At 45.2% G+C, this 18,918-nt stretch overlaps 1 protein-coding gene across 3 annotated transcripts in view; it reads left to right on the forward strand.

The window, feature by feature from the left end:
- Positions 1–18,918, forward strand: part of ATP8A2 (ATPase phospholipid transporting 8A2) — a 1,056,467-nt gene that overhangs the window by 321,898 nt on the left and 715,651 nt on the right. For all 3 annotated transcript variants that reach the window (XM_069759054.1, XM_069759055.1, XM_069759056.1), the window contains one exon: positions 2,964–3,036. In XM_069759054.1, the coding sequence (XP_069615155.1) occupies positions 2,964–3,036 (73 nt within the window). The remainder of the gene's footprint in view (positions 1–2,963; positions 3,037–18,918) is intronic.

Below are 18,918 nucleotides of genomic sequence, written 5' to 3' on the forward strand. Positions count from 1 at the left end.
GAGTATTTTTTTAAAATCCACCCTATGGTTGAGGAGATATGGGCCTTTTTTAGTTCTAATAAAGGGGTGGGACTCTCACGATCCTCTGGGGCGTGTCTTCAGGCTACTCTGCATTATTATCCTGTAAGACACACCCCTTTGTAAAGATAAAATAAAATTTAGCAGCAATCAAAAAAGCCCACATCTCTGTTATTTTCCATAGTAAAAAAAAGCAACAACAATATAATCAAGGGGAACAGCAGGAATGAAATAAGAGCAAAAACCACTAGATTAGGCCTGGTGACTGGTCCTCTTTTAAAACATTGCTTCATTTTTATTTTAGCCAGTTGAAGCTATGAACAATGTTTATAAAGCTGAATATACAGCACGGTGGCTCAGTGGTTAGCACAGCAGTCTTGCAGCGCTGGGGTCCTGAGTTCAAATCCCACCAAGTACAACATCTGCAAGTAGTTTTTATGTTCCTACCCGTGTTTGTGTGGGTTTCCTCCAGGTTCTCCGCTTTACTCCCACGCTCCAAAGACCATACTGGTAGGGAATCTAGATTGTGAGCCCCAACGAGGACAGTGATGATGATGTCTGTAAAGCGCTGAGGAATTATTAGCGCTATATGAATGAGTAAAATGGATAAATAAATATACCCTTTAAAGCTATGTGAGAGGACCTCTCTGCCTGCTAAAAACGGGTGAAGTGGTCTGCTAATTTATTAAGGCTACTTTCACACTAGCGTTTTCTGCAATCCGTCACAATGCATCGTTTTGCAGAAAAAACGCATCCTGCAAAAGTGCTTGCAGGATGCGTTTTTTCCCCATAGACTTGTATTGACGATGCATTTGCGACGGATTGCCACACGTCGCATCCGTCGAGCGACGGATGCGTCGTGCTTCTGCGGACCGTCAGGAGCAAAAAACGCTACATGTAACGTTTTTTGCTCCTGACGGACCGCTTTTTCTGACTGCGCATGCGCGGCCGGAACTCCGCCCCCACCTCTCCGCACCTTACAATGGGGCAGCGGATGCGCCGGAGAAGTGCATCCGCTGCCTCCATTGTGCAATGCGCTAAACGCTAGCGTCGGAATCTCTCCCCGACGCATTGCGACGGGGAGATTCCGACGCTAGTGTGAAAGTAGCCTTATTCTGTTTTTTTTCCCCCTCTGTCACAGTTATAGATGCAATAGATTAATTATTAATTATACATATAAGAGCGCTTCAGGGTGCAGTCAGACGGCCGTATAAATCTGACTGAGATTGGACTGCAATGCATGGACTGGCCGACGACTCTCCCTACCTGAGCATGACAGCTGCATAGAAATATATGAAGCTGTCATGCTTGGGTCAGTAGAGCCGCCGGCCAGTCTGTGCATGGTGTGGCCCGATTTTAACAGTCATCTGACTACTCCCTTAGGCTGAAAGCTCGTTTCCCGACACCATCATACATATGAGTGCTCGACTGAGCCGATCAATTCATCCTTCTCTCCCAACATTTTTAGTAAGATTTGATATGCCCCGATACACATCAAATGGTCAGCCGATTCCTACAAATTCAGCAAGTTTACCCAACTTTCATCCAATGTGTATGGCGGCCGTAATACCCCAAACACATATCTGTTGCAGAGACCTTTACCCTGCTAAGGACTCATACTGTAGTACTTCCAATTTTATGCAGAAGCCGATCTGTATGAGAAAATAAAATCGTGACATGCTTTGCCAAATTTCATAATAAATGGGTTGTCCACTATTCGGAAAACCACTTCTTAAACTAAATGTCCGGCCCCAATAAAATAATAAAGCCTATACTCACCTCCCGTGACAGCGCCATTCCAGTGGTGTCGGCACTCGCTCTCGCTGTGATGTAGTGTTGTTAATCGTGACGCCGGCACCCAATCAGCGCTGGCGTCACTGTCTCCGCCTTCGGACAAACTGAACATGAAGAGGAAACCAGCGCTGCAGCTGATCTCAGACTTCCTCTTCATGTTCAGTTTGTCCGAAGGCCGGGACAGTGACGCCAACTCTGCTTGGGTGCCAGGCATCACGTGTCATTCCAGCGCCTTAACAGTCCCGACACTGCGTAAATGGAGGCGGCACACAAGATGAATATAGGCTTTAATATTTTATCAGGGCCGAAAATTTAGTTTAAGAAGGGGTTGTCCGAATAGTGGACAACACCTCTAAGCAGTTGTCATAGCATAAAAGCATTCTACAGACTATGTTGCTTAAGGTCACGTTCGCACATCCAGTATTGGGTCAGTATTTTATCTCAGTATTTATAAGCCAAAACCAGGAGTGGAACAATCAGAGGAAAAGTATAATAGAAACACGTCACTACTTTTGTATTTATCACCCACTCCTGGTTTTGGCTTACTAATTCTGAGGTAAAATACTGAACAAATACTTATCGTGTGAACATGGCCCAATGGTCATAAGCATACTGCCGACCGTTGAGGGCCTGTGGTTCTATAACACAATGCTGAAAAATTATTGTGTGTCTTTGTGTAGATTGTCGGACCACAAGCCCTAAAAAATAGGAAACACTAGTTTATGAAGTTCTGTGAGGGAATGCAGAGCGAAGTAACCTGGTTTGCTGTTATTATTGCATTTTTTTCTACTTTTCCCACAATGTATTATTATTAAATGACCTAATTTCCTGTGTTTGGTCCATACATGGTGCATTCTGATTAAACTAGAAGTGTAGTTTGAAGATCCTGAAGCTCAATGCAAAATGTATATATTACTAGTGTTTTCCTATGTGGTATCAGGACCGTGGTGCTGGATAAGACACCAGGGTCCAGGTGTGACTTCTACCTATGAACCCTCATAGCTGCGTCCCTGGCTGGAATATGATGTGTCCTCTACTAGGACATTACTACCATGGTTCATTCACGTGCATTATAACCTTTTATATCTCCAGGTAATACTTTCCTACATTGATGTTAATAAAATAATCGTAATGTCATCTTTTGTCTTCAGCCAGTTGCCAACAACAAGCGAATCCTGTGACTTTGACGACCCAAAGCTTTTTCAAAACATTGAAGGGGAAAGTGTAAGTATTATCAGGTGAAAAGATGCCACATTACACACCATCTACTAAAACAAGTCAATATACACTGCTCAAAAAAAGGGAACACTTAAACAGCAGAATCTATCTCCAAGTAAATCAAACTTCTGTGAAATCAAACTGGACACTTAGGAAGCAACACTGATTGACAATCAATTTCACATGCTGTTGTGCAAATGGAATAGACAACAGATGGAAATTATTGGCAATTATCAAGACACTCTCAATAAAGGAGTGGTTCTGAAGGTGGGGACCACAGACCACATCTCAGTACCAATGCTTTCTGGCTGATATTTTGGTCACTTTTGAATGTTGGTTGTGCTTTCACACTCTTTGTAGCACGAGACGGACTCTGCAACCAGGGGCTGGCTGGCAAATTTTAGCTTGGGGGGCAGGCACACAACAGTGGCCCAGAAGTTGTGGCGACCCATTTTTAAACAACTTACCTCATGTGGGGTAGCACGGTGGCACAGTGGATGGGGCAGCATGGTGGTGCAGTGGTTAGTACAACAGCCTTGCAGCGCTGGAGTCCTGGGTTCAAGCCCCACTATGGACAACATCTGCAAAGAGTTTGTATGTTCTCTCCGTGTTTGCGTGGGTTTCCTCCGGGTTTTCTAGTTTCCTCCCACATTCCAAAGACATACTGATAGGGAATTTAGATTGTGAGCCCCAATGGGGACAGCGATGATAATGTGTGCAAACTGTAAAGCGCTGCGGAATGTGTTAGCGCTATGTAAAAATAAAGATTATTATTATTATTATGCTGCTGCATAAAACAGCAACCAAGCTTACCAAATAGATACGGGAGCAAAACCGAGCTTAACACATTGATATGGGAACAGAAATGAGCTCAGGACATGTACAGTATATGGGAACAGAATACATACAGAAACATACGTTTGTTGCCTGGAAGTTGCATTTTATCCTCATAATTTCTGCCACATTCAAACTGCATATTTTCTGTACTTGTCACGTGACCGCGCCATACATGATGCACACGCAAGTATGAGCCAACCTCGCATTTAAATTTCTCTCAGTTGTTACCACAACATTTGCTCGTGATTGGTTATATGCAAACTGAATAAATACTTGATGAGCACAGAGAGAGTGAAATCAATGGTATGTTAGTAGTATATTACAAACTGTGAGGGTATGTGCCCACGATCAGTAATTGCTGCAGGTTTGACGCTGTGTACTTATGCAGCGTCTGACCAACAGCGGCTGGATGGTACAGCAAAGTGGATGGGATGTCAAGACATCCCATGTCCACTATGCGTCCATAGTCGCCTGCGGATCACCCACGGACACGGACATGCAGCGCGTCTCTCCAAACCACAGCATGTCTATTTCTCTTGTGGAGCGGCTAGTGACCGCAAGAAAAATTTCACCAATAGAATGTATTAGACGTGGTGAATCTGCACGGTTCAGTGAACACATGCGGATTCACCTGCGTTCAATAGACAGCAGCGCTTTAGACATAGCGGACATGCTCTGCATCCACAGCGCTGCCAATTCCCAATGCACCCGGCCTTAATCTTCTGCATGTGAAGGCAGATTCACACAACTGTACATAAAATCATTTAATGAGTTTCAATCCAGAAAAGTCGGACGACTTTTTCTCACTTGTCATCTGTGTGCTGTCCTTTTTTTTTTTTTTACAGGAGCAGCTATTGATCATTTACAGGAAAAAAAAAAGGGAACATTTAAACAACAGAAAATAACTCCAAGTAAATCAAACTTCTGTGAAAGGAAACTGTCCACTTAGGCTACTTTCACATTAGCGTCGTGCACTGCACGTCGCTATGCGTCGTTTTGCAGAAAAAACGCATCCTGCAAAAGTGCTTGCAGGATGCGTTTTTTCTCCATTGACTTACATTAGCGTCGCATTGCGACGCTTTGCCACACGTTGCAACCGTCATGCGACGGTTGCGCCGTGTTGTGGCGGACTGTCAGCAGCAAAAAAGTTACATGTAATGTTTTTTGCAGCGTTGTGCCCGCCATTTCCGACCGCGCGTGCGCGGCCGGAACTCGGCCCCCTCCTCACAATGGGGCAGCGGATGCATTGAAAAACAGCATCCACTGCCCCCGTTGTGCGGCGCATTCACTGCTAGCGTCGGTACGTCGGGCCGACGCGCTGCGATGGGCCGAGTACGACGCTAGTGTGAAAGTAGCTAGGAAGCAACACTGACAATCAATTTCACGCACTCGGATTCGTTTGCCAATCCGCTCCGGATCCGCAGCCAAATCCGCAACGTGTGCATATAGCCTTACATTTCTTTGCCACCACAACATAGCAATAAAATGCATTAAGAGACGATCAAACTATCAATAAATAATAAAAACGTCAGCTCAGGACACAAAAAATAAGTTATTACCCAGTCCCTAATCCCAAAAAACTGGAAACGCTACGGGTCTCTGAAAATTATGATAAATGTCCCCAAAAAAAAATTTTATACAAATTTTGGAATTTTTTTGCCCAACTTAAATAAAAAATAAACTACACATGTTGGGTATCTGCGCACTCATACTGACCTGCAGAATCATATTGCCAGGTCAGTTTTACCATATAGTAGACATTGTACATAAAAACATCCAATAAACAATTTTGGAATTGCATTGTTTTACAATTTCGCTGCACTTGAAATTTTTTCCCCCATTTTCCAGTACACTATATGGAAAAGTCAATGGTACCATTCAAAAGTACAACTCGCCCTGCAAAAAATTAGCCCTAATACAGCTATATTGATGATAAAAATAAGAAATATATGGCTCCTGGAAAAAGGAGAGGAAAAAATGAAAACGGAAAACGGCCCCTGGGTGGAAGGGGTAAAAGGGGGTGGTCTGAAACGAAATTTGAAGTTCATCCTAAATGTCTATATCTAATGTAATCATTGAATCACATTTCTAAAATATTTTAAGTAACAATGTACGACGGCTCCCTCTCTGCTGTAGCTCTTCTTTTTTTTCCACTTCCATTCTGAATACATTAAATTTGCGACCCCTTAGCGCATGCTGGGATACTGCAACGGATCTTATCAGGGGGCTCGGCTGCGGTCACTAGGGAATTTTTAATTAAAAGTATACTAGAAAAATGATTCTAATTATTAAATTAAAGGGGTTGTCCAGTCTTAGGCTACAAGTCTGCAGTCACTCTATGAGACTGCAGACTTGTGAATCTTTACATTGGGTGCACCACACGCTGTGAGGATTCTCAGGAGCCAAAAGCCGCAGACACATGTCTGCTAGTATGTGATTTACATACTTCCGTCCACATTCCAGCTAGCCTGTTTCCGCCTCTCTCAGTATACCGGCATTGAGTGAAGCTGCGAACGTCTAGTCGGCATGTGACCGCATGTATGAAAATGATACATTCTGTCAGTCATGTGCCCACAGCTCCTGGCTCCAGAGAAGCCTCACACCGTGCAGCGTGACATAGGTTACAAGTTTGCAGTCACTTTAAGGCCAGACAAGTAGACAACCCCTTTAAATATACATTTAGGGTGAAATGTTGTTGCAGACCGCCAGACCACCCCTTTAGCCTCTGCATGCTTTCATCCAGATCCACAAACTTCTCATTTGCTCAGGGAAAATCCAGAGCTCGTGACACACAGTGTACAGTGTAACACCCCCAGCCCATAACACTACATACAGTGCAGCACAGCACAGTGTAGGATTCCCCAGCCCATAGCATTACATACAGCGCAGCACAGTATAGGATTCCCCAGGCCATAGCATTACATACAGCGCAGCACAGTGTAGGATTCCCCAGCCCATAGCATTACATACAATGCAGCACAGTGTAGGATTCCCCAGGCCATAGCATTACATACAGCGCAGCACAGTATAGGATTCCCCAGGCCATAGCATTACATACAGCGCAGTACAGTATAGGATTCCCCAGGCCATAGCATTACATACAGCGCAGCACAGTATAGGATTCCCCAGGCCATAGCATTACATACAGCGCAGCACAGTATAGGATTCCCCAGGCCATAGCATTACATACAGCGCAGCACAGTGTAGGATTCCCCAGGCCATAGCATTACATACAGCGCAGCACAGTATAGGATTCCCCAGGCCATAGCATTACATACAGCGCAGCACAGTGTAGGCTTCCCCGCCCCATAGCATTACATACAGCGCAGCACAGTGTAGGATTCCCCAGGCCATAGCATTACATACAGCGCAGCACAGTGTAGGATTCCCCAGGCCATAGCATTACATACAGCGCAGCACAGTATAGGATTCCCCAGGCCATAGCATTACATACAGCGCAGCACAGTATAGGATTCCCCAGGCCATAGCATTACATACAGCGCAGCACAGTATAGGATTCCCCAGGCCATAGCATTACATACAGCGCAGCACAGTATAGGATTCCCCAGGCCATAGCATTACATACAGCGCAGCACAGTATAGGATTCCCCAGGCCATAGCATTACATACAGCGCAGCACAGTATAGGATTCCCCAGGCCATAGCATTACATACAGCGCAGCACAGTATAGGATTCCCCAGCCCATAGCATTACATACAGCGCAGCACAGTATAGGATTCCCCAGGCCATAGCATTACATACAGCGCAGCACAGTATAGGATTCCCCAGGCCATAGCATTACATACAGCGCAGCACAGTATAGGATTCCCCAGGCCATAGCATTACATACAGCGCAGCACAGTATAGGATTCCCCAGGCCATAGCATTACATACAGCGCAGCACAGTATAGGATTCCCCAGGCCATAGCATTACATACAGCGCAGCACAGTGTAGGATTCCCCAGCCCATAGCATTACATACAGCGCAGCACAGTGTAGGATTCCCCAGCCCATAGCATTACATACAGCGCAGTGTAGGATTCCCCAGCAAATAGCATTACATACAGCGCAGCACAGTATAGGATTCCCCAGCCCATAGCATTACATACAGCACAGCACAGTGTAGGATTCCCCAGCCCATAGCATTACATACAGCGCAGCACAGTATAGGATTCCCCAGCCCATAGCATTACATACAGCGCAGTGTAGGATTCCCCAGGCCATAGCATTACATACAGCGCAGCACAGTGTAGGATTCCCCAGCAAATAGCATTACATACAGCGCAGCACAGTATAGGATTCCCCAGCCCATAGCATTACATACAGCACAGCACAGTATAGGATTCCCCAGCCCATAGCATTACATACAGCACAGTGTAGGATTCCCCAGGCCATAGCATTACATACAGCGCAGCACAGTGTAGGATTCCCCACCAAATAGCATTACATACAGCGCAGCACAGTGTAGGATTCCCCAGCCCATAGCATTACATACAGCGCAGTGTAGGATTCCCCAGCAAATAGCATTACATACAGCGCAGCACAGTGTAGGATTCCCCAGGCCATAGCATTACATACAGCGCAGCACAGTATAGGATTCCCCAGGCCATAGCATTACATACAGCGCAGCACAGTATAGGATTCCCCAGCCCATAGCATTACATACAGCGCAGCAGTGTAGGATTCCCCAGGCCATAGCATTACATACAGCGCAGCACAGTATAGGATTCCCCAGCCCATAGCATTACATACAGCGCAGCACAGTATAGGATTCCCCAGCCCATAGCATTACATACAGCGCAGCACAGTGTAGGATTCCCCAGCAAATAGCATTACATACAGCGCAGCAGTGTAGGATTCCCCAGCAAATAGCATTACATACAGCGCAGCAGTGTAGGATTCCCCAGCAAATAGCATTACATACAGCGCAGCACAGTATAGGATTCCCCAGCCCATAGCATTACATACAGCACAGCACAGTATAGGATTCCCCAGCCCATAGCATTACATACAGCACAGTGTAGGATTCCCCAGGCCATAGCATTACATACAGCGCAGCACAGTGTAGGATTCCCCACCAAATAGCATTACATACAGCGCAGCACAGTGTAGGATTCCCCAGCTCATAGCATTACATACAGCGCAGTGTAGGATTCCCCAGCAAATAGCATTATATACAATGCAGCGCAGCACAGTATAGGATTCCCCAGGCTATAGCATTACATACAGCGCAGCACAGTATAGGATTCCCCAAGCCATAGCATTACATACAGCGCAGCACAGTATAGGATTCCCCAGCCCATAGCATTACATACAGCGCAGCACAGTATAGGATTCCCCAGCCCATAGCATTACATACAGCGCAGCACAGTGTAGGATTCCCCAGCCCATAGCATTACATACAGCGCAGTGTAGGATTCCCCAGCAAATAGCATTACATACAGCGCAGCACAGTATAGGATTCCCCAGGCCATAGCATTACATACAGCGCAGCACAGTATAGGATTCCCCAGCCCATAGCATTACATACAGCGCAGCAGTGTAGGATTCCCCAGGCCATAGCATTACATACAGCGCAGCACAGTATAGGATTCCCCAGCCCATAGCATTACATACAGCGCAGCACAGTATAGGAATCCCCAGCCCATAGCATTACATACAGCGCAGCACAGTGTAGGATTCCCCAGCAAATAGCATTACATACAGCGCAGCAGTGTAGGATTCCCCAGCAAATAGCATTACATACAGCGCAGCAGTGTAGGATTCCCCAGCAAATAGCATTACATACAATGCAGTGCAGCACAGTGTAGGATTCCCCAGCCCATAGCATTACATACAGCGCAGCACAGTATAGGATTCCCCAGCCCATAGCATTACATACAGCGCAGCAGTGTAGGATTCCCCAGGCCATAGCATTACATACAGCGCAGCACAGTATAGGATTCCCCAGCCCATAGCATTACATACAGCGCAGCACAGTATAGGATTCCCCAGCCCATAGCATTACATACAGCGCAGCACAGTATAGGATTCCCCAGCCCATAGCATTACATACAGCGCAGCACAGTATAGGATTCCGCAGCCCATAGCATTACATACAGCGCAGCAGTGTAGGATTCCCCAGGCCATAGCATTACATACAGCGCAGCACAGTATAGGATTCCCCAGCCCATAGCATTACATACAGCGCAGCACAGTATAGGATTCCCCAGGCCATAGCATTACATACAGCGCAGCACAGTGTAGGATTCCCCAGCAAATAGCATTACATACAGCGCAGCACAGTATAGGATTCCCCAGCCCATAGCATTACATACAGCACAGCACAGTGTAGGATTCCCCAGGCCATAGCACTACATACAGCGCAGCACAGTGTAGGATTCCCCAGCTCATAGCATTACATATAGGCAGCACAGTATAGGATTCCCCAGGCCATAGCATTACATACAGCGCAGTGTAGGATTCCCCAGCAAATAGCATTACATACAATGCAGCGCAGCACAGTATAGGATTCCCCAGGCTATAGCATTACATACAGCGCAGCACAGTATAGGATTCCCCAGCCCATAGCATTACATACAGCGCAGCACAGTATAGGATTCCCCAGGCCATAGCATTACATACAGCGCAGCACAGTATAGGATTCCCCAGGCCATAGCATTACATACAGCGCAGCACAGTGTAGGATTCCCCAGGCCATAGCATTACATACAGCGCAGCACAGTATAGGATTCCCCAGCCCATAGCATTACATACAGCGCAGCACAGTATAGGATTCCCCAGCCCATAGCATTACATACAGCGCAGCACAGTGTAGGATTCCCCAGCCCATAGCATTACATACAGCGCAGCACAGTGTAGAATTCCCCAGCCCATAGCATTACATACAGCGCAGCACAGTATCGGATTCCCCAGCCCATAGCATTAGTCTCACATCCCCACACACAGTGTAGTAGCACCCCAGCCCCTTATAACATACATGGTAACATACAGCCATCACCTCATATACTTGTTAGCAGCAGACCCTTACTATAGCCCCTCCCCCAGCCCACCTCAGTACACAGTAATGCACACAAGGAAACCTGTTACCACACCACCTTCCCTCACTGCACACAGACTATTAGATGCTTTTTGCATCTTACCATTATTTCCCGTCCAGAGGCTGCTGTGTGCAGCAGGAGAAGGAGAGAAGCCACAACGGCAGCCCAGCAGGAGGCAGAGCCAGCACCGAGCACCGCACATGTCCCGGCTGTAGGGGTCCAGGGAAGGGAAGGAGCCCATGAATCCTCACCAGCCGCTGCTGCTGACAGGAAGTGCCGGCGTCCTGGCTGCAGAATTTAAAGGTGCAGTGCTTCTAAAGCAGCAAGTGGTCAGGAGGCCCTAAATAGCTGCTCAGGGACTGGCCCGGGGGGCATATGCCACCCTGCCACCTGGCCCAGTCCGCCCCTGTCTGCAACCCACACAAGTGGCTCAGGTAGTGCAGATCATCCAGGATGGCACATCAATGCGAGTTGTGGCAAGAAGGTTTGCTGTGTCTGTCAGCGTAGTATCCAGAGACTGGAGGCACTACCAGGAGACAGGCCAGTACACCAGGAGACATGGAGGTGGCCGTAGGAGGGCAACAACCCAGCAGCAGGACCGCTACCGCCGCCTTTGTGCAAGGATTAACCGGAAGAGCACTGCTAGAGCATGTGTCTGCACAAACGGTTTGAAACCGACTCCATGAGGATGGTCTGATGGCCCGACGTCCACAGATGGGGGTTGTGCTTACAGCCCAACACCGTGCAGGAAGCTTGTCATTTGCCACAGTACACCAGGATTGACAAATTCGCCACTGGCGCCTTGTGCTCTTCAGAGATGAAAGCAGGTTCACACTGAGCACATGTGACAGACGGGACAGAGTCTGGAGATGCCGTGGAGAGGGATGTGCTGCCTGTGAGTTGCCCATCAGGGCAGTGGGGTACTCGGTAACGGGTTCGTTACTTAAAGGGTGTGTCATGGCGACGGCGACCTGGTCTGTGGCCCTGGGTGCCCATGTTAAAGGGACGGTCTTTAAAGAGTTTTTGAAATAAAGAAAGTTTGTGACGCCACCTGTGGTACTCGGTCAGTAGGAACCGACACTGCTTAAAGGGGTCCTCTGGGGTGATCTTATGGCAGCCAAATGGTATAACTTCCCACAGGTGAAGTAGGTCCCCAGGGCTCCCGGTGAATAGATGGAGGATGGTGAGTGGTGCAGTAAAGAACGAAGGACACAGTTCTGCAGTTTTTTTTACTTGGTTTACTGATGGTAACAGGCAGCCACAGACCAGGGCACCAGATCACAGGTACAGGCAGGGTCCGGCCGGCTTAGAAGCGAGTTCAGAGTCCTGCTTTATCAGGTGGAGTTAAAAGCCTTCCTTCTAGCGCTGTGTTGTTATAGTCCCTTACTGCCTATGGCTTTGTAGCAGGGTCCTCTCAGTTGTCTGTCCTTTGTTGAACTGGGACACAAACCCGTATGAGAGGTGACTCGAGCCTTTTTTCAGGGTCTCTATCATGACCCTGCTCTATATTTCACTGTGTCTCCTGGGTGCTGGGGCGAATAGGTGATGTATAGTCTAGCTGTCCTGCCGGTTTCTGCTATGTGTCTTAGGGTCCTACAAAAGCCTCGGTCTTCCGGCTACCGGTGTCTGCGCTCAATCAGGGATGTAGCCCAGTCCCAGCTATTCTCCCCTGTTGTAACTCTCCTGTGCTTCACTCTCTGGCATGCTAGCTAAAGGCTCTTCCTTCTGTATCTCGCTATCTTGGAACTGCAGCACCTCAGGCTGTACGGCCCCTCACCTGTCCTTCTGCCTCAGACTGCTCCAGTCTGCTGTCTGGCACCAACTGTCTAAAACTTCCCAACTGCCTAACGACTAACTCCTCCTCCCGACGTGTTGTATGTGCTGATTACCTGTCAAAAAGGAATCTTCCATCGCTTCCAAGCATGACATCACTCTCCCCGTGAGGAAAGCAATGCCACTGTGACAACCAGGACCCTGAGGCATCACACCTGCAACATCCTTCAGCATGACCGGTTCAGCAGTGGGTCAGTAACGGTGTGACGTGGTATTTCTTTAGAGTGCCGCACAGCCCTCCATGTGCTTGCCAGAGGTAGCCTGACTGATATTAGGTACCGAGATGAGATCCTCAGACCCGTTGTGAGACCATATGCTGGTGCAGTTGGCCCTGGGTTCCTTCTAATGCAGGACAATGCCAGACCTCATGTGGCTGGAGTGTCTCAGCAGATCCTGTAAGATGAAGGCATTGAAGCTATCGACTGGCCCTCTCGTTCCCCAGACCTGAATCTGATTGAGCACATCTGGGACATCATGTCTCGCTCCAATCACCAAAGTCACATTGCACCACAGACTTCCAGGAGTTGGCAGATGCTTTGGTCCAGGTCTGGGAGGAGATCCCTCAGGAGACCATCCGCCACCTCATCAGGAGCATGCCCAGGCGTAGTAGGGAGGTCATACAGGCACGTGGAGGCCACACAAAATACTGAGCATCTTTTCCTTGTCATGAGGCATTTCCACTGAAGTTTGATCAGCCTGTAATTTGATTTTCCACTTTGATTTTGAGTATCATTCCAAATCCAGACCTCCATGGGATATTCATTTTGATTTACATTGATAATTGTTATGTTTTATTGTTATGAACACAATATGCAATGAATAAAAATTTGCAACTGGAATATTTCATTCAGAGATATCTAGGATGTGGTATTTTAGTGTTCCCTTTATTTTTTTTTTTGAGCAGTGTATAAAGTGACACTGCGTGCTCAAGTGTTAGACAATTTTTAAAGATTAATTTTATTTTTTAACAACTACAGGGTTTAGTTCATGTGAGGAAGGGGCCATGTCATTATTCTTTCATCTTTAATTGGGACTCTTGTCAGCAAATAACGACGGTTCAAACTAAGTCCTGCCGCTTGGTGCATTATGGAGAAGCCAAACATTTATGTATACCTTCCTACCTCCTTGTTTTCCCTCTATCTCCACCCCCTCTCATATATCCAGGGAAAGGTGGAGATAGATGGAAACCAATCAGGTGAGAAGGTGTATATAAATGATTGGCCCCACCAGTGCTTGGTTTTAGTCCCTTTTAAGGCCTATACTGGCAGCCGAGCAGTGGAGACTTCGATGCTGCGATGGAGCAATGTCCTGCATAAAAATCATGGTTTTCTTGAAAGATGCAGACTTTTCCCTGTTCCACTGCTTGATCATCGTTTGATCTGATTTTGTCAGATGAAAATAAAAATTCTCCATCTTCTCCATTGTGTTAATCCGTGGAAATCGGACTACAGTCATCTGAGTTCAGTCCAATGTTTTCCACAAACTCTTAGACTTGCATGGTGGAGTGTGTTACGAATTTGAGATCAAACTCGGACATGCTACGATTTTTTTTTTGGCAATTTGGATGGCTATACCATTAAACCACATAGTCACGCCACACAGCATAGCTAATAAATAACATTTCCCACTTGTCTACATCACATGAGCATCATTTTTTAAACGTCCCTTTAGTTTGTTTGGATGTTGGAAGGGTTAAAAGTTTAGCGGCAATTTTTCAATTTTTTTCAAGAAAGTTTATAAAACATATTTGTTTACATATCGGGCAACCAAAGTGATACCAATTTAGAAACTGCGCCCCTCAAAGTATTCATAACTGCTGTCAGGTAGTTAACCCTTCTGGTGCTTCGTAGGGAATTATTAACAAATAGGATAAAATGGAATGAAAAATATTTCTTTTTCCACTAAAAAGGCATTAATATCCTAACAGGCCACAATAGCTAGCCCATCCAAAACCCAAGGCCATTACTTGGCTGCAGATTGCCATGACAAACATCGGGACCACACAATCACGAACGTGGGGTGTTGATAAGGTTAAAGAGGGAGCCCTCTGTTCAGCATTTAGGTGGTTAAGAGACCATGATCAATGTCAGCACTGATCATGGCAAATGCAGAAGGGAGTCACCTATATGCAAAGTGTGAAAAAACGTAGTAGATCATCCACTTGTGAATGGTAAAATCACTTCTTTATTTCGATTTCATTAAAAACTCTTTCATGCTGTCCAAAAATTCATCTCTGACTTGTTTGCGGCTCAGATACCGCTCTTAGTCATAGAGAACACATAGATATACTGAACAGACTATTTAAAATCATGACAGCCAATAACAGACAGCCATGACAAAAGTGTTGGCACCTTTGAAATTGTTCCAGAAAATTAAATATTTCTCCAAGAAAATGATTGCAATCACACATATTTTGTTGTACACCTTTATTCCTTTTTGTGTATCGGAACAACACAAAAAATGCAGACAAAAAAAGGCAAATTGGACATACAGCTCTGGCAAAAATGAAGAGACCACCACATCAAAACCCTGTCATGGGCAGCCCAATCTCCAGACCTGAACCCCATTGAAAACCTCTGGAATGTAATCAAGAGGATGATGGATAGTCACAAGCCATCAAACAAAGAAGAACCAGTGTGAAAGACTGGTGGAAAGCATGCCAAGACACATGAAAGCTGTGATTACAAAATCATGGTTATTCCACAAAATATTGATTTCTGAACTCTTCCTGAGTTAAAACATCAGTATTGTTGTTTCTAAATGATTATGAACTTGTTTTCTTTGCATTATTTGATGGCCCGAAAGCACTAGGTTGTTTTTTTTTTTTTACCATTTCTCCTTTTCAGAAAAAAAATACAGAATTTATTGCTTGGAAATTTGGAGAGATGTTGTCAGAAGTTTATAGACTAAAAGAACAATTTACATTTTACTCAAAAATATACCCATAAAGAGAAAAATCAGATAAACTGAACATTTTGCAGCAAAAAAACAAAATGGTCCAGGCAAAATTGTTGGTATCCTCAACTTAATATTTGGTTGCACACCTTTCGGAATGAATGAATGCAATTATTCGCTTCTTATAACCATCAACAAGCTTCTTACTCCTCACAACTAGAATTTAGGACTTTTCTTTTGCAAACTGCTCCAGGTCTCTCATATTTGAAGGCGCCTTCTCCTAATAGCAATTGTAGGATTTCTCCACAGGTGTTCAATGAGATTTAGATCAGGACTCGCTAGCCACTTTAGAACTCTCCCGCGCTTTATTTCCATCCATTTCTTGGTGCTTCTTGAAGTATGCTTGGGGTCATTGTCCTACTGGAAGACCCATGACCTAGAATGTAATCCCAGCTTTTTGACAGTGAGCACTACATTGTGACCCAAAATCCTTTAGTAATCTTCAGATTTCATTATGCCTTGCACACAGTCAAGGCACCCAGTGCCAGGGGTAGCAAAACAACCCAAAAACATCTTTTGAACCGCCACCATATTTGACTGTAGGTACTGTGTTCTTTTCTTTGTAGGTCTCATTCCATTTTCAACAAACATTAGAATGATGTGTTTTATCAAAAAGCTCTATCTTAGTCTCATCTGTCAATAAGATGCTTTCCCAGAAGGATTTTAGCTTACTCACGTACTGTCATGAGTGTGTCATGTCCTCCTGAGAAATCAGAGGTTAGAAAATCACTACGTATTATGAATCACAGATCTTCCATTTAGCTAAGGTGTTTGGGTTTAATATTAAATGGATTTTGTTTTGTTTGGTGTTGAAGAGATTAACAACACTTTCTATACTGGTTGCAAACTTTCAGCTCCATCTCACAGCTGTTCTTGACTTGTCATTTCCTCTCCTTATAAAATCTGTCCAGACCTTCTCTTCCTCGCCAGTGAAAGTTTTGTTTACTTGGTGTCGCTGTGCTGAGTTGGAAGTCGTTGCTGCTGGAGATTGTTGCGTGCTGTTTTTGGGTGTATGCTTTCTTCAATGTCCTATTCCCATTTTATTTTGTACATTCCTACAATTTCCTATAACTTTTCTTTCTTTAGTGAGTGCTTTGCATGTGAGTTGCTTTTTGTTATCCCTGTTTGTCTTGTGTGTTTATACAGTACACTAGCATCTCTGTCCCAGGCCTTCTTGGGAGGGAACAGCTTCAGGTATAACAGGAGAACAGTAAGTTTGGTGGTCCAAACCTACTCACCTTTTAGAGGTAACTTTGGGAGCAGGGATAGTTAGAGTCCCAGTTCTAGGGACAGTGCAGGGCCCCTTTCCCTATTTACATACAGTCACAGCGTGACACATACTGTACATTTTGGCAAACTGCAGTTTATGTCTGTCAGCAGTGAGGTCTTCCTCGGTTTCCAGCCACAGCATTTCATTCATTTAAATGTCATTGGATAGTTTACGCTGACACGGATGCACCTGGAGTCTGCAGGAGAGCTCTTTTTGTTCTCCATGCTTAGTGTGGCACACACAATGCAAAGATTGAGTCAACTTCTCCCCTTTTTATCTGCTTTCAGGTGTGATTTTCATATTGCCCACACCTGTTACTTTCCACAGGTGAGTTTGAACGAGCATCACGTGCTTGAAACAAAATTATTTACCCACAATTTTTGAAAGGTGCCAACAATTTTGACCGGCGGGATCGCGTGACGTGATGGCGGGCCACCCGTTGGTTTTTCATGACAGCAGGGGGTCTGCTGAAGACCTCCGTGCTTGTGATGACGGTTCTCCTGTGAACCCCAGAGTTTATAGCTGACATTCATAGAGACCGTGGTTTTCGCTATGCATAGCAGTGCTGAATCACTGCTATGTGTAGTACAAGTGATCAGATGATCTCAGGTTCAAGTCCCTAAGGGGACTAGTAAATACAGTAAAAAGTGAAACTTTTTTTTTTTTTTCAATATGAAGAAATAAAAAATATAAAAATTCAAATCACCCCCCTTTTGCCCCATTAAAAAAAACACGTTTGGTATCACTGCATTCATAAAAGTCCGATTTATCAAAATATAAAAAAATTAATCCAAGCTATGAATGGTAATAATGAGAAAAAATAAAAATGCCAGAATTAAAATTTTTTTGTCTGGCACAACATTGGAATAAAATTCAATAAGAGGCTATCAAAACATTGTATGTACCCCAATATAGTATAAAGAAAATCAGCTTAGGACGCAAAAAATAAGCCCTCACATAACTTTGTCTCAAAAATGTAAAATGTTACAGGTCTCGAAAAATGGCCACGCAAGCAAAAATTTTTTCTACAATTTTTTTTTCATTTTTTCCACCACTTAATTGGAAAGAAAACTATACATTTTTGGTATCGCTGTACTCCTACTGACCTGGAGAATTATATTGCCAGGTCAGTTTAACCATATTGTGAACGTGGTACATAAAAACCAAAAAGCAATTGTAGAATTGCACTTTTTTTTGCAATTTCAATGCACTTGGAATTTTTTTCCTGCTTTCCAGTGCATCAGATGATAAAATGAATAGTGTCATTCAAACGTACAACTCATCCCTGAAAAAACATGCCCTCGTATGGTTATATTTATGGTACAATAAAAAAGTTATGGCTCTTGGAAGAAGGAGAGGAAAAAAAGAAGATGAAAAAAATGGAAATTGGCGTGAAGGAGTGAAAATAAACCGAGCGTAGGGATAGCAAAGGCAGGGATCTAGGGGAGGAATAGTTATCACTAGGCAAATTGTAATAATTAGCTGAAAAAAAGAATGGGAAGTACCTCCAAAAAGTAAGTAAGGGGTTTAGCCCATTTCTGCTCTCACTGAAGATCTTGATGGAGGTGAGTTTCATTGCTCCTTGCATTTGGTGTTGGTGCTATGTGGCGGCCATTGTCGCTGTGGTGCTGGTGGGGCAGCGCGGTCTGGAGTCATGGAGACTCTGTCTTCTATGATGGGTGCTGTGAAACACCAGGCCGTCTGCCCTGCCGCTTAATTGCCGCTGTGGTGGTAGTAGGCACGTGGCTCCGCTCTGTGGGGGCGATGGGGACTCCTTTCATTTGGGGTTGGTGCTGTGTGGCAGCCATTGTTGCTGTGGTGCTGGTGGGGCAGCGCGGTCTGGAGTCATGGGGACTCTGTCTTGCAGGATGGGTGCTGGTGGGGCAGCGCGGTCTGGAGTCATGGGGACTCTGTCTTCTATGATGGGTGCTGTGAAACACCAGGCCGTCTGCC

The sequence above is a fragment of the Ranitomeya imitator genome, chromosome 3, assembly GCF_032444005.1.
Source record: "Ranitomeya imitator isolate aRanImi1 chromosome 3, aRanImi1.pri, whole genome shotgun sequence".
In the NCBI taxonomy this organism is placed as follows: Eukaryota; Metazoa; Chordata; class Amphibia; order Anura; family Dendrobatidae; genus Ranitomeya; species Ranitomeya imitator.